Source organism: Anser cygnoides, chromosome 6 (assembly GCF_040182565.1).
Source record: "Anser cygnoides isolate HZ-2024a breed goose chromosome 6, Taihu_goose_T2T_genome, whole genome shotgun sequence".
NCBI lineage: Eukaryota > Metazoa > Chordata > Aves > Anseriformes > Anatidae > Anser > Anser cygnoides.
Window position 1 is genome coordinate 30681932 of NC_089878.1, and position 21871 is coordinate 30703802.

General features: G+C 47.4%; 1 protein-coding gene across 19 annotated transcripts in view; it reads right to left on the minus strand.

Annotated features, from left to right (window-relative positions):
- The window catches only part of BIN1 (bridging integrator 1), a 98154-nt gene extending 82753 nt beyond the window's left edge, over positions 1-15401 (minus strand). For 18 of the 19 annotated variants that reach the window (XM_013196690.3, XM_067000049.1, XM_013196685.3 and 15 more), the window contains exon 1: positions 15220-15401. In XM_013196690.3, coding sequence (XP_013052144.2) covers positions 15220-15303 — 84 coding nt within the window. In that variant the 5' untranslated portion in view covers positions 15304-15401. Of the gene's footprint in view, positions 1-14746; positions 15092-15219 lie in introns of those variants that run through there. The other variant, XM_067000039.1, reaches the window with a different exon arrangement.
- Positions 15402-21871: the final 6470 nt, after the last annotated feature.

The window sequence follows — 21871 nt, forward strand, 5'->3', positions numbered from 1 at the left end:
AGCACTTGGCTTCCTACCAAATCCTGGGGATTACGGAGGGGAAGAAGCGACTGAGAGGAGGAACTTGCACGATGTGCGGATGATGCTATCAAGAAGCGCCCAGGTGCTTTGCTAAGCAGATGGAGGGAGCGAAATACGTGCAGGACGAGCGCTGATCACCAACACCCCGTGAAGGACAAGTTCCCAGCCGCAGCCGTTTTTCCCCCCATCGGTGCCCACCCATGGGTGCACGGGAAGTAAAAGATGCCTTCCTCCCAAACAAGCGCAGACCTTTCCTCCGCATCGGGCCAAACAATGCGCCACACAAAGCGCTGGTGCTGCCCACCGCACTGCCAGCACAAAACAAAACGCTTGCTTTCTCATCCCAGGCTCCAGAGCAGGGGCATAAACAAGCCAAAGACGCTCGCTGAAGGCAGGCAGCCCGTCTCTGCCGACTTTCAGCACCACACACACCACAGGCATAAACCAATTTCTGCTGCAGAGAGCAGGACAGCCTGATCTGCGTTGTAGCAGGGCTGCCAGGAGAGCAGGCAGCGTGCGATGGCTCAGTGCACTGGGCAGCGTGCACATAGTCGAACATTTTTCCACTCCAGCACAGAATCACTTCCCCTTCACCGTTTGCAGATGTCAGAATGAGATCTCTTGAGAACAAATGACCCGCCTGTGGCTGTACAACAGCGTACAGCAGGAGTAAGGAGCAAACTTAAATTGTATGTAGGTCAACACATTAAACATTACAGAAGGAATGGAGAAACTGTCACAGTTCCCCTTAAAACCAGGAAAAGCTGCACTGAAAATGTGCCTCTGTCCCAGACGCTGTTTGGGTTCGTACAGATCACGGTGCCTCTCCGTATCAATACCTTTCCTTTCTATCACAACTCTATTTTCACCAAGCCCCTGAGGAGGCACGATAAAAACCAAGTGCACGATTCCACAGCTCCTAAACGCTGTTCCTTACCACTGCCGAGACCGCTGCGTTATCAGAACACGCTTGCGAGATAAGATTTCTGACACAGGCGAGCCCAGCTATTGCTGGAGGAAACAAAGACGTTGATTGTGTTCCTGGCTCCCTTTCAGCCTCCCAGGCTCCAAGAGCTGGGTGATGGCAGGATGAAAAATACAGCTTACTTTTCTAACCTCGAGTCAGCTTTGCATAGGCTGAATCTCAGCCACACGGCGTCTTTTCCTTCCAGAAAGCAAGGACACGAGATGTGCAGCGAAAGCCAGTCTGCAGGGTTCACAGACATCCCCAGGTGGTAGTGCTCAAAGTGAGACTTACTGCTTGAGAGACAGGACTGAGGCATACGGGATGCGCAGGGATTAGTCCCAAGACATGCTAACGCAGGTAAATACACAGCAATTTCCCCAAGCCTCTCATTTTGTTGCTGTTCGTGTATTGCCGGCCACAACTGGTTCCAAAGCCCCAAGAAACCAGCGGCATCAGCCCAGCGCGCTTCCCTGCCAAACCAAAGGCCAGGGGAACTGGCCGGTCTCACAGCAGCTCCTCCTCTTCCTCCTGCAAGACCCTTCCAGAGCAGCTACAGCTGAATTCAACAGATGATATCCTGACTTGCACCTTTTCAAAAAATAAAAACCAGCTGATTTTAACCCAAGCCATCCCTGACTGAGAGCTAGAAGGAACACGAGGGAGAATGACAGCAACAAACAGAAAGCAGATCAAGGGATTTGAGTAAAGCAGCAGCAGAGCCAGGCTGTGAAAGCACCAGAAAGCATCATACATTAATTTCCACCTCTCAGCCTGTTGCCACGAAAGCAGATGCTGTTTTCATACATCTTCCTCAAGTTTCCAGCCACTTGGTAACGTCCCTGCTTAGCCTGGCCACAGCTTCAGGCTAACACATTAAAAACCTATTAAGGTCGGTACGTGCTCAGAGCTCGTAGAAAGCCTACCATTACCAGTGGGGATAATAGCCTCTGATTAAAAATCATCTTCAGAAGGTTACTCCAGTCAGAAAATTAAAGAAGGTTGTTAAAGAAGAAATTAAAGGGGGGACGAATTGAAGGAAGAATTTGTCTCATCACACACAGCCTCTTCCATTTTTTAATCTTCTCATCCACTGACCTCTTACAGAGGAGGGCTCAAGTAGGGCACGAAAGCCCACAGCTCTTTCAGAGCCCAGGTTTGCCCTTCCTGCATCTCCCCCAGCTGCTTCGCTGCAGAAAAGACTTTATCTCAAAAGTGGGAAGAAACAAAAAGGGCTTAGATACACGCTCCCAGTCCAGCTCTGCAAAGCAACCCTACAATACCAAACCAGAGGAATTGAACAATACACTCTTCCTGAACGGGGTTCATCTCACTCCAATTTTTTTTTTTTTTTTTTAGGGTGAGGGACATTAGTCAAGTCTTTAAGTTTAGAGGGTGCGAGGGAGCTGAGGTTTACACTAAGAAGACGTCAGAGTGCCACAGACCCAGCAATAGCTCAAAGGAGAATGGAGAAGGAAGCTGGGGAGGCAGCAGATACTGAGCATGACAAATGTACCTTCAAAACCAAGCACTTGTTTCTTCTGATAAGGAGGAAAAAATGTTTTGCTTTCTGTTCTCCACACCACAGAACAAGGAATTAATAATTCCTTGACAAGGAATTCCTTGATCCTCAGCACGATGGAACTGAAAAGACAAGGATCGCTAGGTTTTTCTCTGGCCCCTTCAACCCTTGTCCCTGCTCACTCTGTCCAAAAATATCCCTCTCTGCTTTTGATACCCTTCTGCGTCCTCGCCATGCCTGGCTTCGGAGCCGTGCCATCCCCGGGGCCTGAGGAACGTGCTGCAGGGCGCCTGTCCCGGCCGGGCCACCAGCTGTCCCTTCGCCCCGGGCTGCCCATCAGGGCGGCTGGCAGGCAGCTCCTGCAGGCTCTCGAGCAGCATTTTGTCGTTTCCAAGGCCTGCCGCTCCTCCAGCCCCCTCGGCAGCCCCGTCCCCATTCACCACGGTGAACTCTCACTCCCCCGAGAAAGCAGCTCGTGGTGCTGCTCCCGTGCAGGGCCAGGGGCACGGGTATTCGTGTCCCAGGGCTGGGAGGGCAGACGCAGCGAGCGCTGCGCACGCAGCCCCTGCCTGCCTCGGGGGTGGTGTTAAGAGCCCATGCAAGGGCCGGGCTCGGTCCCTGTGAACACGTGCTCCCAGAAGACTGCAACGGTACGTCCAGCACCACTACGGTTCACTCAGGAAATCACAGCGATGCAGCTCCCCACGTGGACCTTGCTGCCCGCATTGCCCAGCCCCACGAGGCAGGAGGGCCCCAGCAGCCCAGCTCCCTCGCCTCGCCTCTGCGCGAGCGGCCGGCGCTGCTCCGCATAACGAGTCTGCCGACCCAACTTCACCTCAGGAGCACCCCTCCCTTCCTCCAGCTACCCATCAGCCGCCGTTAATCCTCCTCCCAGACAATCGGGGTAATGCTCTTTAAGCACGTAACTGTGGCAAGGGCAGAGCCGCTCCGGCTGCGGTCTGTGCTAGAGGGCACGGCGACCCTGCAGGTACTGGAATGGGGAATATCCCGCTCCAGAGCCTCCACATAGCCCATTTAGGGAGCCAGCTCTGCAGAGCAGAGCTGGAGCACAGCAGTAAGGGCACTTTTGCTGGAAGAGTGTCCTGGCATACCCTGGGACACCTGGCTGGGTAAGCACCTTACTGCGGTCCCGCATCGACACGCTCCCTCCCCTCCTCCACCCGCTCTGTGCATCTTCTCGCCTAATTTAAGAGCGATTTTGGATGGAACATTTATTTATCCCTGTGTGGGAAAATCATCCCGAGAAGACCTAGCAGCGTCATTTTTCCGCTTTCCTGGCAAGTTGTTCACACGTCACTGGCATCCATACTGCACTGCAGATGTCGAAGCTGGTGCTTGGGACAGCGGAAGAGAAGCCGGGACTTTTGACCGTCACAACAGCCTGCATTTCTGAAGGTTACCCACTCCCAGCAACGTTCACTTTCGAGCACGAACTGAAAAGGAGGGTTTGGGGAGAGGGGGCGGGCTTTGGCACCCATCGCAGGAGAAACCACCCCGGTGCAACACGAACCAACAGAAAAGACGCTGCTAGCCCCCAAACGCCGTACAATCAAGGTGGCAAGGAACTGCCGTATGATTTTGCTTTCCCTTTGGTCCCAGAAAGAGGATCGGTTAAATTTCACTGATCTGCGCAGCCGTGGGCTCACTCCTCATTCTCCCTTACGTGCATTAAGCCCCAGCCAGTTTACTACGGGCACGACAGTGCTGGGTGAGGTTGTACCACGTGCAACCCACCAGCCTGACCCCGAGGCTCACTGGGAATTCAGCCTGGTAATCAAGGACAGAGACAGCACTTTTTCGTTTGAGAGCAACAACTTATTTTTGCTGCCACTTACATTACAAGTGAAATAAAACCCATAAGGAAATGGGGGTGATGAGAGAGCTTTACCTGTTAAGACAGGAGACTAACATTAAGGATGTGGTTTCTTAACTACAGCTAAAAAACCCTCAAGTGACTTAACAAAATGACCAAGATGTAGCAAGAACCCCTTTGAAACTGCTCTCACAACAACATACGGGACGGTAAGAGTGAAAGGCTGGTGCAAAAGCACATCAAAAAAAGCCAGTCATGGAAATAAGTCAGTACTAGCCCATCAGTCTAAACTGAAATCTGAGTATAAGCAAAGATTAACTTAAAAAATCTGTATCTTAATACATTTATTACATATTAAATACATATATTGTGTATTATAATACTTTGTTGCAAGAGAAAATTAACCCACCTTCTATATTTCTAATATTAGCCTTCAAAAGAACTGTTTCCCACATGAAAACAGCCATACTGGAGGTTAAGGAAAATGCACAGCACACCTCCGGTATGCAAGAGCTATTTTCCTCAAGGCAATTCTGCAGTTTGTTCACGAGAACACAAATAAATCGCCAAATCTCAGGATGTTGTGCAAGCATTACCTCTCCCCGCTTCTGTGCGGGGCGTATCAGTGGAGCAGAAGTTCTCTTCGGTTTGTAACCGCAGGCCCCAGCCAACCTCTTCCCCCAGAGGGCGTTAAGAGGGACAGCTCTCGAGCACGCACGCAGTACTGACCCAAATTCTTAAGTTCAAAGAATTTGCACGTGAAGATTTCTAACCCCCTTGACCCTTTTCAACATTTCGGATTGCTTCTCCTTTTACCCACGGTTTTTGCAAGTTTAGCTTCCCGCACCTTTCGAGCCTAGGTGAGGTGATGATGCAGCAGGACCGGCGCTGTGTCGGCAGGGGAAGGCCACTTCTCCTCTTGCCAGCACGACGGCGCGGCTGGGTCAGCGCAGGCACGCCGTGCCGCCACCTACGCTCACAGAATTGCAGCTAATTGTCCGCACCTAAGCCGTTCGAACACCTCCAAGCCCAGGTTCCTTTTAAACGCTCCTGCTACATTAGCTGAGATTTAGGTATCAAATCAGAGACCGAAAAAGCAGACAACTACGGAGCTGGGTTGTAGCTGCATCGAAGCTGGGCAGCTAACAAGGCCAAATGGCAGCACTTCATTCAGCTGGCATCAGCGCGGCATTCCAGGCAACAGGACTCGAGCAACATCCCTGTCTATTACTTGGGTACGCATTTAACATCGCTTAATTAAACCCTATCTATAGCCGACAGTAACACTAGTAAGAGGAACAGATAACATAAATAGTGCTGTTTGCACAAATCCCCCTTCTCATGTCCTCCGCCTCCTCCCCTGCGACACTCATTTTAAACGCTGGTACATTTGCAAGAAGTATTTTTATTTTTATGCAGGCACTGATGCAAAATGAAGTAACCAAATCAGGACAAAACACAAAAGGCACTTGGGGCCACGCTGAGCTGAAGAAAGAGATAAAGGAGCAGGTGTGTGCTGGAGGAGAGGGGGCAGAGGAGCTCTTATAAGGCAGGGCCATGAGCAAAGGGACTCCAGAAGCCACAGCCTAGACGCAGAACCCTTAAGAGGCTAGGAAAGCTCCTGTAGGGTTGCTGACTGCCTTGCTGAACAGGGATGGGAATTTCTGAAATGCAGGACAGATCTGGAACATGTAACACACAGCTGGGCAGAGGGAAAAGGCAGACATCTGGATCAGCAGTTGGATCTCCATGAGCCAGAAGGAGACAGCAGCAAAGGATCAGACGCAGGAGAAAGGTTTAGGAACGCTGCCCTCCACGGCCACACTGGGATACAGGATGTGGCTTGTCCCAGCAAAGCGGGAACATGTGGAGCAACGCAGATGATCATCTCTTGTTGCTTCTTCCAAAGCCAGTCACATGTTATCCTCTGGTGAAAAAAATCTGGAGTCACAGACTGTAAAAAGTCAGAAGGGAGCAGCTTTTGAACAGCTCTTCTTTTCCCCGAGAGGACTGCCTTCAGAGGAGCTGAAGGAGTAACAGTAAATTTGAGAACTTGGCCTGATGGGCAAAGCTCTCCTTCTGCAAACGGGTCTAAGCCCACTGGCTTCCTTGCCCATATACTTGCTGAGAATTTGTCCGTATTGTCGTTGGAAAGGAAAAGGCCTCCTCAAAAAGTCAGGCCTGAGCTGGAGATACGGGATGGGCTGCTTCCAAGACACCCCAGTTAAATCCTCCCACCCCAGCCCTAAGGAGCTTTCACCCAGCAGAGCAGCCCAGCTCTTTCCACCTACTAATACCCACAGCCACATCGTAATGTCATCCAGCCCTGGTAATGCTCACTTCCTTCCGCAATTATTTATGTTCGCTGAGGGTCAGGGAACGAAGAGCAAAAGCCTCCAGCTTGGCAAAGAGTTGCAAATGCAACTCAAGGCATCAACAAGGATGCAGTGCACCGATGCAGCATCCACCATCGGCTCATCACATCACCCCCAGCTTTCTCTGACCTTGCCCTTCCTACCATGGTCAGCCTCCTAATTCTCCCCTCTCAGCCCCTGCACGTGCAGCTGCTCTTCTTCTCCAAAGAAAGCCAGTCTCTCTTTCCAATTTCTGCAGCCTATGTATTTTCATGAATTTTCCGAGGTTCAAAAATAGCCCTGCACCCTTGCCTACAAAACCATCCTTACTGAACCTCTGCAAAAATTATCTAAAAAGCAACTCTCAGTGCAGGAATACGGAATTCTGCTGAAATAAAACAGAAGCATCTCAACTAACCGAGGCTGTCCGGTATTTACACTGGAACAGTTTCAGGATGGGGAACGTCCACTTTGAGCAACGCATAACGCGATCGCACCGCTGGTACTAACAAGCGGCCACGCCGGCGGCACGGCACAAGGACAAACGTTATCAGCACGGGTACTTTCTTGCAGTGGCTCACGTTCACTAACGCACAGCGAGGCTCTGCCTTTTGCAATGGCTACTCAGCTTAAGGAGGCAAAAGGAAAAGGTCCCCAGTCACGTCGGCTCAGTGTACAAAGTAGGTCGTTCGTTCCTCCACTGAGGAGCCTATACCTCAAGGAGCGTCTCTGTGCAGACCCCAAACACACTTCTACATCTGAACAAACTTCACCTTTTCCTGAGCATTGTTTCCCTAATAGAGCTTGGCATCGTTCTCACCAAATTTTTTCCAAAAGCTGTTTCCAAAGTAACCCTCGAAACATGCTGTCCCCTGCCACAACAACTCTGGTCTTGTGTCAGAAGCAGTATTTGGACCAGATGGGCCATGTTCCACCACCCAAAGATGACGGGATGAAAGAATCTCCCTTGGGCACCAGCCTACCGCACGACAGTTCAAAACTCACGCACTAAGCATACAAATTACCGAAAATTAATTCCCTGCATTTCTTTTTTCATACACTATTTTTTTCCCCTCAAGTTTTTGCTCCTTTTATCCCTCATAATGGCTGAGGAAGGCGGGATATATAAATAAGTTCAGTCCTTCTACACTCGGCCTCCTGGAGCTCGCACTGTCACAAGACTTACCACAATTTCCAGGAATGTGTCACATGCAAGGGTACCAGAGAGCTACACCACCAGCATTTCTGTTAAGGAAGAAGGTGCAGAGATCTACATCATCTTCATATCCCAGTCTTTATACTTCATGAAGTATGTGTGTTCTGCGTGCGTGCACGTCCATCAGTGGCACCATTCCCAATGAACCCAAGGGGATACGATCACTTACTCATTCTGCGGATACCAACCAACTTAGGGTTGAGTTGGTTAAGTCATGCGTTATTGTTTCTGGCCTTATCAAACGGGCGATCATGCCAAATGGCTTGAAGACGAAAACAAAACAAAACAAAAACATAAACACTTTTAGCTCTGTTTTCAAACACTCTAGTCACTGTAAGATTGAAGTTCCCTTTCCCTTCCTGCTGGCAAGCAACTATTGTGCTTCTGCCTAATCCAGTTTCAAAGCAAAGCGCTAGGAAATGCCCCGTGAGACGTGTTTGTACTTCAGCTATTCCAGCCCCTCATCTCCTCCCTCCTGGAAAGGTAACTTAGAAGAGGACTGGAAACTAGCATGGCTCCTAGGCAATTCTAACAAAAAGTTCTAAACCTCCTTAAAAAGCACAAAACCAACATGATCAGCAAAGAACTGGCTAAAAATAAAATCACTTCCAAACAGGTTACCAGCTTTCTGAACCTGCACGTCAAATCTTTGCAGAGAGGCCAGGCTTTGATATCTGTGTATCACCAAGAGATTAAATGCAGCCCGTGGTTTTACAGCAGGGTTAGATGCTGTTAAGCGCTGCTTTCCTCCCCGTCGGTAAAGTTTGCATTCTCCATCCTGCCTGGCAGCCTATATTAAGAAACTGCCACCCAGACTTCTCCTTTCTACTGAGCAAAGGGGCAAAAAGAAAGGCAGCGCTGTCTAGCTTTCGTGACTCTCTTAACTGCCTCTCAATTAAATGTGCCCCTCTAGAAGCGCCTAATCAAAAGCTTTAACCTACCAGCCCCAGGGCTGAGCAGGCTTACTCCAGCACATCCTAAATAGTAAAAAAAAAAAAAAAAAAATCTGTTACACGTGTGTACTTGTGGAGGCTTTTGCAAACATACAACCTGTTCCTCAGTTCTTAAAGTTTGCCACGGCTGCTTCGCAATGACTGAGAGACCTGCCTAGGTCTGTGTAACGCCCTGAGCCCTGGCTTCCAAGAGTCCTTCAAGACATAACCAGTGCCCAAAACCCTGCTGAGTGCTCCCAGCAGTCAAGGAGGAACTTGGGAGGGAGAGGGGTGGGGGAAGAGAGAATTCAACAACTGTGAAAACTGTTCAGGTTGGGCTGCTCCTATTTGCATTTACCAGGACAGTTCCTTCAGAGCACAGAAGTGCAAATAAAAGATGTGCTTTCCGAGCAGCAGCTGAGAAACTACACAAACAAGTTGGCATAATAAAACTGCAACCTATGTCAAAAAAGATCCATTAACCCTATTTTCTGCTAATAACTGCATTTCCATTTTTTTTCTTCGGAATGAGGGACTGGACCTGTCCTGCAGCACTTGCCAGCTTTGTGAAGATGAAGCAGCTCCAGAGGCAGCAAAGCTCGGAGGTGTTCCAGGGGATACCTGAACTGTCCGAGACCCATCAGTCACTCGCACGCACCTGCTGAAAAACCACCTGCCAAGATTTATCTATCCCCTGCACCACTGCCAACAGTCCAAGCGTTTCTGCAGAGGTCCCTCGCTCCTGTCCTGGCAACGTTAAGTACTCAACTAATAGCGTGTTTAAAATAGATTTTAACTAGCAGGACAATGTAAATGACCCTCTTCTCTCTTCCAGTCCCTTCCTCTGAGAACCGACCCCTTTCAGCATGAGTATGAACACCAGAAGGGTATTGCTCGCACTCGCACATTCGGTACTGCAGGCATCGAAGAAAAAGCAAACACAAAGTCCCTCAAGGGAAAAGAAAGCACAGGCTGACGTCAAAACGGACCTTGGTCCCTACTCCACCTGCCAGCAGCTCTCCTAGGAAGCTTTATTCATACTTCAGCACCTGTCCCCGTCTCATTACTTGCAGGTGGGCGACGCGGACTCCGGGCCAAACCCAGCGCAGAGCAAGGCAGCCCGATCCCAAAGCAGGTCTGCGCCCCCTGGCTTTGCCAGCCCGCTTAGGAAGCCCCACGTGCTTCCTAAGAAGAAGGAGACTGGGTCGCAAGAGCCCGTTCTGCCTGGGCAAACCGAGTGCATCCCCACGATACCGTCAAGCTGCCAGCGCACACTCGTGGGGAGGAGGCCGGACCCCGGCACGCACAGGTAGGCAGCCAGGACTGTAAGCTGAGCCCTGCGAAGGGCAGGACTCACACGGCACGCGGCTCAGGTGTCCCGTCACCATCACAGAGGGGAGAAAATAGCCTCGCCGATAGCTGTCAGCCTCGGTCACCCTCCTGTTTCTCTGAAAGTTTCTGGAAGAGGAGCTTTACGACGCGTTTGGGGCCTAAACAACAGGATCTTGTCACTCTGCCCAAAGGGTCAGGAATTAAAGAAAATCTGCATTGTTTGTTACTACTGCCTTCCGCCCCAAAACCCCAGTCCTGCAGGACAGCAAACACCTCAGGCTGCTTTCCTGAATGGTTTGGCCAGCTACGTGCGAAGAGCACTTGTCATGTTGCAAAAAAAAACATTTGTGGCTGGAAAAATCAGCATGCACGAGGGATGGAGAGGACAGACAGGTTTGAAGGCACCTACCTGACTGATGAGCTCTGCAGCACTAATTCTAGGCTGCCTAGAGCCTCACCAAACCTCTTCATTGGAAAAGAGATCTCACAGCCACTTTGTGAACCTGACCTCACAAGCACTGTACCGAAGAGGACTGGCTGTCAGATTAGAGCTCACGGGGCTGAGAGCGGGCAGGAACACGTCTGGGCCTTTCCCAACCAAAAAAAATTCATCCATCCATGAGATTCTGCTTAAAAGACAACTGCTGCCAACGCCACAGACAGCGGGGCACCTTCAGCAGGGCAATGTAAATGCCCTGCCAGTCAAACCATTCCATGGCAAGGAAACATGTGGAGCCTGGTTTCCAATTTCACCTCCTCCCTGCCCCATGCAGATTACCCGATACCCAGTAATGCAGTCTGAGCTCATACTGGAATCATCTGGACGTGAGGGGCATGAATTCAGGTCTCTCTTCAGTGCCCGTCTTCCAGCAACCTCTAGACACAAAGTACCTTTGAGATTCTACCGTCACATTAGCCTTACCTTCTCAAGAAACCAAGCCAACACGAAGAAGCCCTTTCCTAGGAGTAAAAGAAAAAAAAAAAAAGTTTCATGCCAGATCGTCAAGAGAACAACTCCTGTAGCTTGTCAGGCTGTCTCACGTTTTGTACTTCCCTGATTCAACATCAAAAAGGTCAATTGCCGCCAAACCATCCTACCCTATGCAAAGCCAAGTGAAAACTGCAGAAGCTTTGAAGCTTTTTGCCGAAGGATAAATCAGTACGGAACTCCCCTCCTCCCAGCCAGGTAGATGTAGCGCTGGCTTCTCAAGAAGAGAGCTTTCTGCATCTACCATGTTCAGCTTAAAACCTTCTTTGTGCAGAACTTGCCTGCAGAGGTTCCACGCAGCAGGCAGCCTCCTGACAGCAGGATCCTGCGAACATCTCCATTTACGTGTGGTTTAAGGTTCTCAGTTGCTGCTCCTTGATATAGATTCCCACCTCTTTCAACAGGGAAAAGATTTCAAGCCAGGTGTTCCCACCTGTCATGCTCCAGCTTCTGGTGGGTTTTAAGAAAAAGATTTAAAAAAAAAAAAAAAAAGAGTGTCTTCTGAGAGCAAGCTTAAAATGCAACCCATGCCTCCTGCAAAGTGTGTTCCACTCAACTCGCAACCTTCTCAGCCTTCTCATGTTCACAGCGAGGGGATATCAAGGGAAGAGAAACAAAGCCTAAGACCCTGAGAAAGGAAAAGATCCTTTCTGGACATTCCCCGCGCTACTAAAATTGTTACATGAGAAAAATTAATTTAAAAAAGAATTGGGAAACCAGGCTGCATCAGCCTGCCAAAAGCACTCCTCTGCCTTCCTTCTCAAGGCCAATGTCCTTGGTTATTTCTCATCGCTGGGCTGCAAATACTTTAGTGAAACCTTTGGTTTACTGGCATACGTATGCTTTTTTGCTCTGTAGCAGACAGCGAGCACTGGCAAGCCTAGCTGCAACCAGCTACGCTCACAGCAGCCCTGCGAGGCCAGGAGCACAGCCCAGCTCCTCGGGCTGTGCAGCCAGAACCATGCTCTGACAGAAGGTTCAATTAGGGAAACTCTGCAACGATGCACAAGGGTAAACACCGCTGGGATAAAGTGAGCCAGGAACAGAAAGCAGAAGTGACATTTCACGGTAACACAGCAAGGCGGCGAGTGCAGGGTCTACAACCTCAGCGGCACCCCCAGTACAAGGGGGTTTGGACGGCTGAACGTCACCAGGTCCTGGGCCCAATCCTTCCCCTTCGGTGAGGGACATCAAGGGAGAAAAGGGGATGCGCTGGCGTGTTGGTACAGAGTAAAAGAATGAAAAAATACGACAGTATTACCATGGTGAAAAAGAACAACCCCGCAGAAACCTGGTTTCAGATCTCTAACTTGGCCCAAATGAAAACAGCAAGCGACCACAGCCCCTGCAGGACACGACAAGCTGAGACGTCTAGAAAGGGAAACACAGCTCATCCCGTTCTGCTCCTCTCCACACACACACACACAAAGCTCCAGAGGAAAATCCAATGTCAGCTTCACAATTTGTCTCCTCAGAAACGTCTATGAATCTCCGGGCAATTCAAATCCCTGAGCCCGCCTCCCCGCAGTCGGCACCCTTTTCCGCTCTGAATCCCCGCTGAACCTGCTGGGGGAAAGCAAGGAGCTCGATCCCGGGACGGGGGCTCCCGCTGCCAGCCGAGCGGCAACAGCCCGGTCCGTTTGCTTCGCGAACTCAAGCCACTCCCGGACTCTCCCAGAGGGAGTACCTGACACCAGGACCGCACCAAGTCACCGAGATGTGACTTCGTTTTGTTTAAAATAGAAATGTTTGTGCACGTGCAGATTCACACATCTAAGAACGGGACGCTCTTCAAACAGGATGAGAATTGCATAAATACGGGGGATTTTTAACATTTTCCAAAATATAAGATAAATACTGACTACGGAGAAACATAAATTTTAATTGAGATTACAGACACAAAGGACAAAAGCTTTCAAATCCTTATTGTCAAATACTCATTGGCAAAGTTTAAAGAGCACGTAAAGACTAGGCTCTCCAAGATACCACGACACTGGAGGCATTGAAATTTTACTCCATTTTAAGAAGCTGAGAACCTATGAAAGGCTCAGAGCTCAAAGTCCAGGTCTGAAAATGCTTCAGATAACCATAGGATGAACAGTCCAACTCACAGCCCAAATCTCCCAGCTGTTGAGAAGGACGATGTACAAGTTCACAATGGTTGCATGAGTTCTTTCGGCCAGGTACATCTCAACAGATGCATCAACTTATTTGATACGTTTCACTGGACAACAGGCAAATTTTGGCCAAGTATTACAACTTGAGGCTACATTTAAATAAAGAGAGGGGTTAAAAGGGTGCACCACCCATTTGCAAACAGCACAGTCAACCATTCTGCCCCATATTTCCTGTTGAATCGAGAAAGTGCCTTCCAAAAATAGCTTATAGTTTTGCTGAAAGGCTCAAAACAAACAGCACTTCTGAAAGAATATCTTACATGCTTTACATAATAGCCATCTCAGAAGGGAAAAAAGGATGTGTACAGCATTTCAGTGTGAATTCTGCATTGAACAAAAAGACATCATTCTTTGCTTAACACAAGGCTTAAATTCACCATGAAGGAAATTGCCGAAGTCAAAGCCTTAGGGCAGAAGTTGGGAGGGAGATAGCACTCTGAAGGAAAGAATTTTTATCCTAAATTTGGACTGAAAGAGGCTACGTAAAAGGAACACTGTCAGCTTGTTTAAGCTTCAATTTACACTTGCCTCAAAAAGGAAAGTTCAAACTCATTTAGCTTCCCTTCAGAAAAATCCAATACTTTTTCAAGCGCTTAGTCTGTTGTGCACCCAGACATACCTCTGCAGGTTTCTGCTTAGCCTTTTCTCTTTCTTGAAGACCTGGTCCTTATCTCTAGACATGTGGTTTAACCTTCCTGTTAAACAGCCGCACATATCTACAGTTTCAGAAAAAATGCCGCAGTACTAATACCAGCATCATGCCATAACCACCGACATCTTCACCCCATATTCTACTGTGCCTTTCCTCGCAAGTTGCGAGTTTGCATTTGCGTGCCTGTCTTGGTGAAAGCCTTTCCCTCCAAGACCAACGTAAAATACCAAACGCTCCATAAAAGAGGATTCGTTGGAGATGAAGTGCCAGCAGTATGAAGGAGCCAGTCAGATAAACCACGCAATGCCTTTTTTCTTCTTCTTTTTTTTTTTTTTAAAGAACCCAGAGAGCAAAGTTGCATCGTTTGTATTCGGATGACAACAGCCAAAGGGCCTACAATTTGCGGTGGCTTATTAGGCAAGTGCTTTGGGTTTTGTTTTCTTTTTCTCCTTAGAGGGGAACTAGCTGCGCGTTTGCTGCGTGAAGCGACAAACAACCGATTCCACGTCATGTGAGTCCCCTACAACGCGCAGCAAAGCTCCTAATTGCTATCCTTCCCGTATCCCCAGTCACCATCAGGGAACGAGCAAGGAACCGCGATGGACCTCCAGCTGGGAGGACGTTGTGGAAAACTCTTCCCTTGGGCAAAGAACCTGCGTGTGTTCAGACAGGAGGCAGGGGAAGGGCCTGCCAGCCGCATCGATAAACGCGGCAAGTTCAGCAGCAGGCCAGGAGCCCAGCCTTCACCACCTACCTGAAAATTCACCGAAAATATGGTTGCCATCTGGCGGCTAGCGCACATCGGCAGCCGTGAGGAGCTCGGGGTGCACCGGCTGGCCACCGGGAGCCAGATCTGCTGTCCTGTCACCCCCCGGAGCTGCAGCCAGGGGAAAAGCCGCGGCCCCGGCTGCTGGAGCAGGGCAGGCAGGCTGCAGCCGCCGGAGCAGCTCTTCGCCCCGTGTATTTCAGAGCAGCCAGGGGCGTTCAGAGCACAGCTCTAGCCCCAGCAAACAAGCCCAAGCCCCTGGAAGCAGCAGCACAGCGTTAGGCCCGGGAGGCTGAGCTCGCCCTTCACCATTTGGAGACCCAAGCCCCGCGGGGCGGCCAACACAAAATCCCCCCCCCCGGCTGCCGACACGGCGTGGGGCTGGAGGACAGCGAAGGGCTCCGGGAATCCCAAATGACCCACCCCATACCACCACCATCACCGAGCCTCCCCCTTTTCACCTTCTCCTGCGCCCGGGTCAGCTTCTTCTGCACGTTGCTGGCGATCTTGCCGGCCGTCACCCCCTTGCTGCCCAGCTCGGCCATCTTGTGCTCCTCTCCCGGGCGGCTGCGAGCGCCGGGCCGGCGGCGAAGGGGGGTAAAAACCCGGCGGGAGACAATGGCCACGGCCGCCGCCGCCTTTTAAAGGGACCGAGCGCGGCCGCTCCGCGCCGCCTCAGCCCGACCGCCCCGCCCCGGCACCGGGCCCGAGCGGCCCCCGCAAGGCCGCGGCCGGGCGCGGCGGGGGGCCCCGGGTCCCCACCGTGAGGGGAGAACCGTCAGTAAACCCCCAGCCCGAAAGGAGGGACCCTGAGGGGGCTGCAGCTGTGCCCGGTGGTGCGCATCGGTCAGATTTGGTCTGACAGCCCCGTGAGGGACGGTGCACGGACGTGGCGGCTCACGGCCACGCTGGGCTTCTTTAGTAGCCGCGGGTACAGCGCCGTGCGGCAACCAGCAATTCATCTCACGTAGCCAACGGTGGGATGCTGCTTTCGTCCCGCGGCAAAATGGCCTTCTCGTTTTATGAGATCTGCACCGCTAATTGCAGCCACTGATTGCCCGTGCTCATCAATTTGTGACGCTACGCAGCTGCTTTTCAAATTGTACTTTTGAAAAAACACAACGTGAAAAATTTATATTCTTGGGGACAGGGGTTTGAGTGAATCAATCCCCTCCCCATGTAGAAAGCGAGCTGAAATTCCAGATTTCATCCTGTAATTTTAACTGTGCCTCACATGACAGCTTACTGTGGGCCCCAGGTAAATGCATCACCTCAGCCTCGTCTCTTTGAAAACTGCAAATAATCAGTTGACCAGCTCGTCCACAGGAACATTAGGGTGGATAATTACTTTGCACAGAACTTCCAATGTGCTGCAGTCGCAGCAGTTATGCTCATTTTTGGTTTTGTACAACAAACTGGATCCAGCGTGGCTGCAGGTGACGGCTGCTGCCGCTCGGGAGTCGCCACGCTGCTGGAGCGAAGCAGCACTGCAGAAGACATGGCAGGGACAGGGCACCTACCAGGAGAAATCCAGCCGTGACTGCCCAGAGCGCTTCACTCACCTGGGTTCCCCCAAATTCCTGGGACCTCAGCCTGTGTGGTGTTTTTCTTCGGCTGGGACTAAACTTCTCGCCATTCCCCAGCCCAGGTGTGTACACATCCTGCCTCTTACCTGCAGCGAGCCCGCGCTTCCCGGCCGTGTGCGCTGCAGCTGGTCCTGCCAGGGGGGCTTCAGTCTTCCCTCTCCTATACCCACCGTGCAAATACTTTCATGAAACACTGTTCCTTTACAAGATAGGACAAAGTTCTGTTTCCTGGAGCACAGGAAGCCACCTTAGCGCTCTTACTGAAATCCTCACGCTCAGCACCAAAGCTTCCTGCAGTTCCACATGCTGCAGCTTGGTCAGGCAGTGGGGAAGCTCCCTTCCTCGTCGGCTTCTGAATGCTTATTTAATTTTGCCTGAGATGGCATCTGCTCTGTGCACACCCAATAACCAGTACAGCATCAACCAAAGCAACGCTCTAGAGACAATTTAGGTAAGAAATTTGCATTTGTCCTTAAGATGGAGACTTGCATCTCTTACACCTATTCGAATTGAAAGATGGTAGTAAAACCTACCTGTATTCCAAGATGATTTCACAGTCTTAATTTTGCCAGATGAAAACAGTTATCTCTGGAGTTTCATATACACGGGGAATAGTGTAGCGGTCACTACTGCAATCTAAAGCAACAGAAAAATGTTGGCAGTGATTGCTTGAGAGCTAGGCCAGATTTTTCATCTTACATTTCATTTATTGTTTCCCCTTTCTGCTCCAGTACTGTTTCTGTTCATTGAGAACTTGAAATAAAAACAATCGTCTTGCCAGAGCCCTTAGAAACTGTGAGCAGAGAACCTGTCAACACCTCTTTGTGAGGCTTCATGATATAATGCCTCTGCATTTCTTATCTCTTGTGACAATGGCGTTTAAAAACAAAAAGTAAAAAAAAAAAAAAAAAGCCCTAATTCAGAAACTTGCTTAAATCCATGCTGTACCTCAATTGTGTTAGTAGGCATACTATTCCTACTTAATAAAATACTTAGGCATGTGTTCCAGCTGTATATGCAAATAATGCAGTGATACAAGTCATATTCAGACTCAAGTGCATGCACACCTGTGATACCATGCCGCATTGCAAACTACAATTTTATTAAATTCCTTTCTGGCTTTGCATTTAATGTCCATAATTGAGTCTGTTTTTCTGTAGATAGGCAATTGTGTATTTGGCCCAAATGCATCTTGTTTTGCCCACAATTTCAGCCTTACTATGTATCTTCATATTACTTTTCTTGTTTACTATTATCTATAGTTTTGCAGCATCTCACTGCACAGTATAATCTGGAAAAATAATTAATATGTGGTTTTCATCATTTCTTACTTCACACACATCCCCATCTCCTCCTCCTCCTCAACCAAACTTTTAAGAGAGAAAGATACACATGTGGTTAAATATTTGTGACACCAAGAATAAAAGAGCAGATGTTTCAGGGTCAGAACAGCATTCCTTTGCATCCTACCTCATACATTTGCTTCTCCTGCCTAGGTTTTTTCTTCAGTGAAACTGGTTTTGAAGGGATTTTTGTCTGATTACGTCTTTCAAGTGAAAAGAGAATGAGATTGCAGCACATGAGCTGAAAAGAAAGTCCATGGCAAACATCAGAAAACTGTAAAACAAAGGTGACCAGACACCCATATTCACGATAATGAAAAATGATGACAAACTGTGTACTTTTTAAAAGCTAAGATTATCAGCAAGCATCCACCATGAGTCATTTCCTAGTTGTTTCTGTGCTTGATTGGATCAGCACCAAAGCTGCAAAGCATTTGCCAGGCTCCAGGTGTGGCACAAAAGGCATTCCCCTAGCATGACCCAGTGAACATCACATACCATGACAGGCCAAACATTTGAATGAATTCCTCATAAACTGTTTTAACCAGCTGATATACGCTGAATGCTATTCCTCTGCGGACAGGAGAGGTTTCAGTCTCACATCTATCCACACTGTTCTGATCTTAATTTTACTAATACCATTGTGGGTTTTTTTTATGCACACTTACAAATGTTAGTAATTTCACGTATCAAGAGACTGCATATAAAAATAAACATACTGATTAGCAACTTAATGCTTTTATTCACATGAGCTTGTCACCATGAGGCACAGCAGTCTAACTTTTCAGAAGCCACTTTTAGTGGCTAATTGCATTTCTCAGTGACAGATTCTGCACAAACTGAGTTAAAAAAATAGAACTTGATACATCAGACTCTGGCAATGAGGCTCATTGGGTTCAAGCACACATCATTGCCCAATTTATTGTAACATTATGACACAATTTCACCTAGTTGTAACTGGCTAAACATGCCTAGTCTAAGCTAAACTGAGGTCACATAGGCTTCCTCTACAGTCAAAAGCAGTGAGTACCTGCAAAGCATGAGTCAACAGATAAAACAGCTTCTAGGAAAGTCTCCCCTCCTCCTTAACTACAGAGGGAGATGAGATTAATACCTTAGATAGCTGAAGTTATGAAATCCACCTGTAGTCCATCTCCCTGGTGACAGTATGATTCGTTTGCACAGGTCATAAGCAAGAAACAAGTCTGTCAAACACAACAGCACAAATGCACATATTTACAGGGTATACCTAACATTGCTTTTTTATTATGTTCTAAATTGATTAATACTCCAGTCATTAATGCTTATGTTATGTCTAAACCTCATAAGTGCATTTCACTTCAGTCACCTCATTAAAGACAGATGAACTGCTCACCTGTTTACAATTAAGCATATGCTTAAATGCTTGGTGGTTTGGAGTCTATTATTTCATGGTTTAGATAAAATTTATTCCCTTCATTGTACAAATTGTTACATCTCTCTCTCTTTTTATTCCTGTTTTTGCCAAATTTGTCCATCTGGGAGCAGGATGTTTTTGTCAGGACTACTAATTTAAATTCGTATAAAATTTTAGTTTTTAAGGAGTGATTTCAGTGATATATCTTTATATTCCCTGACTTGAACCTTTTAATTGCAACTTGTGCATTTAGAGCTGCAAGCTGTGACAACCAAAATATGTCTGTTTTTCTGCTGCTGGTGGCAAAGTCTTCAATGTACAATACAGTTCGTTTATATGAATGAATTTTTAAATGGCGATGGTACTAGCCTCTAACATTCATGCAACTAACGTATACATTCCCTGTTTCAGTTAATCCAAAGAAGAGTAAATCCCAGTGAAATTGGGAGAAACTTTTGCTTCTCTACATCAAGTTCCGATTTTAAGTTCATAATTGTTGTGGTTTTGAAATGTTTAGTAGAGCTTGGTTAAGTAAAAAAGTTCGAATTCTTAAAATTGCTATATTCATGCTAAATAATATTATTTGCAATAAACTATTCAGACAACTCTAAAACCCTGCTCTTTAAGTAATAATATAACACAAGTCTATTATAAATCGCGATTCCTTGTTTTTATTCAAAACCAAGGCTCGCATTTTTAAACTACCTGAGAGATTCTGGCTGCTTGGAGCCATAGGCTTGTCTCTAACTAACTCTAGCCATAACACTAAAAGTCAGAAGGCCTAACTCATTGCCAGCACCGCTCCCTTGCTTTATGATGCCAGCTGAGGGATTAAATCAAGACATCAAGTCCAACACCTTGAAAAGAACAATTAGCACAAAATATATTATTTAGCAACATCTAGTCACATTAACACAACCTTGCTTGCTCTAAATGGTGTCTTCACTTTTTAATTTCTATTTCCAGTCATACATTCTTCTGTGACAACATTCGGAAAGAACCAGCCAAGGGGACTTCTATCTTACCCTAAACAAATATTCTTATCAAGTTAAATGGAAATTCAGACATCAACTTCACCATTATCTAGTTTGCCTTAGCATTCCTTTCTGACTATATTCTCATGCAAACTCTTCCTTTGTTCTCTCATACAAAGGTGCTGGGAAGGATAAGGAAGTTTCTGCCATAATAATTTGAGATAAGACATTACTGATTATGTGTTCTGCCCCTTAAAACAAAAACAAGATGAAAGTATTTTGATTTTAAAATGGTGTCTAGAAGCTGTTCTCTCTCCCACATAAATTCACAACTTCTGTTGTGTGTTTCTCCACTGTCATGAGGATGAGAAACAGAAGATGATATATAAATGACTCTTTTTGTATCCAAAACACAAAAAAATCTACTACTACAGCATAGGGAAGGCTCCAAACTCTGCTCAGCTTTGCCAGTCTAGTTCAGACAATCCCACTCCCCTCAGAGAGGGTGGGAGGCAGGAAGTAAAACAACGCTAAAACTTTGTCTCATAACTCACTGAAGCCTTTCCCTTGATTACAAGCTTGCTAGAATTCTTGAGAATTGTGTATTAATGATATATCTTGGACCTCAAAACTACAGCAGATTTTTCAGTGAATTTCAAAATTTTAAAGTTTCTTCCATCCATGTGCCATTTTGGATGCTTGATTCAGCGGCAGGTAGATATTTTCTGCTTAGTGTCTATGTGCATTTGGCCACCACAAAGTCAGTTTTGGCCCTGAATTTGAGACAGATTAACCTCCCTTTGCTCACAAATGAGTAAAGAGTGGAAATGATTAGTAAGCTTTGCATAAGTATACTTCCAAGAAGCTTACCAAAATTTCTATGTGCTCCACCTTGTTTATGAAATATGTATTTTTAGTTTTTCACTATCACCAAACAACAAGGGAGTAGGTAAGCGAATCACGTGCTTGCTTTGGAAATTATTCTGAGAATTCTGGAAACCTTCTGCTATTTATTAAAATATCTAAAAAAATGAAATTAATTGTAAATCATCCCACCTATTAGTCTGTATCTCAGTCTACAGCTGCAGGAGAACACATGGACCACTGGATGGAATCACACAAAGGATATTATATCACCAGCACAAAATATCAGTGAAATTGAGAAATATTGTATACAGAACATACCACCTCAGGCTCTCACATTGGTTACAGCCATACCATGTAAAATTATGAAATGGTAACAGATGCCCCAGTTGCAATGTCTTTCTCTCTGCTTCCATTTACTGACAGCCTCATTTCATTTTCCTTGGCAACAAAACTGAGTGACTCATTCGCTACGAGTAACTTATGAGAGCTATCTCACCTTCATTCATTACAGACTCACTATCCCTTCAGATCTGCTCAGTTTTCAAATTATCCAACACTTCTGTAGGTATTTGGGATTTGATTTTTCAGCAAATGAGGATGGCCACTTTCTGCTTTGGACATGAACAGTATTCTGCACATATTCAATACACCATTACTCTACACTCTAATTAATAATTACTGAAATGTAAAATAGTGTAAAAACTGCACAGACAAATGCAAAAAATGATACTTACCCATAACATCTCAGCCATCTCAACCAGTTGGCTTTGTCAACTCTGTAAGATTTTCATAAAGATTCAGGGAAAAACAGAGAAGACCTCAAAAGGGATAAAAAGCCACAGTAAGTAACTTAAAAGCTAACCGCCCCAAAAAACACTGCTCAGAGTCTCTAGTTTTTATTAAAGGTATATCAATACAACGTATTGGATTTCTAATCAAAAAAAAAA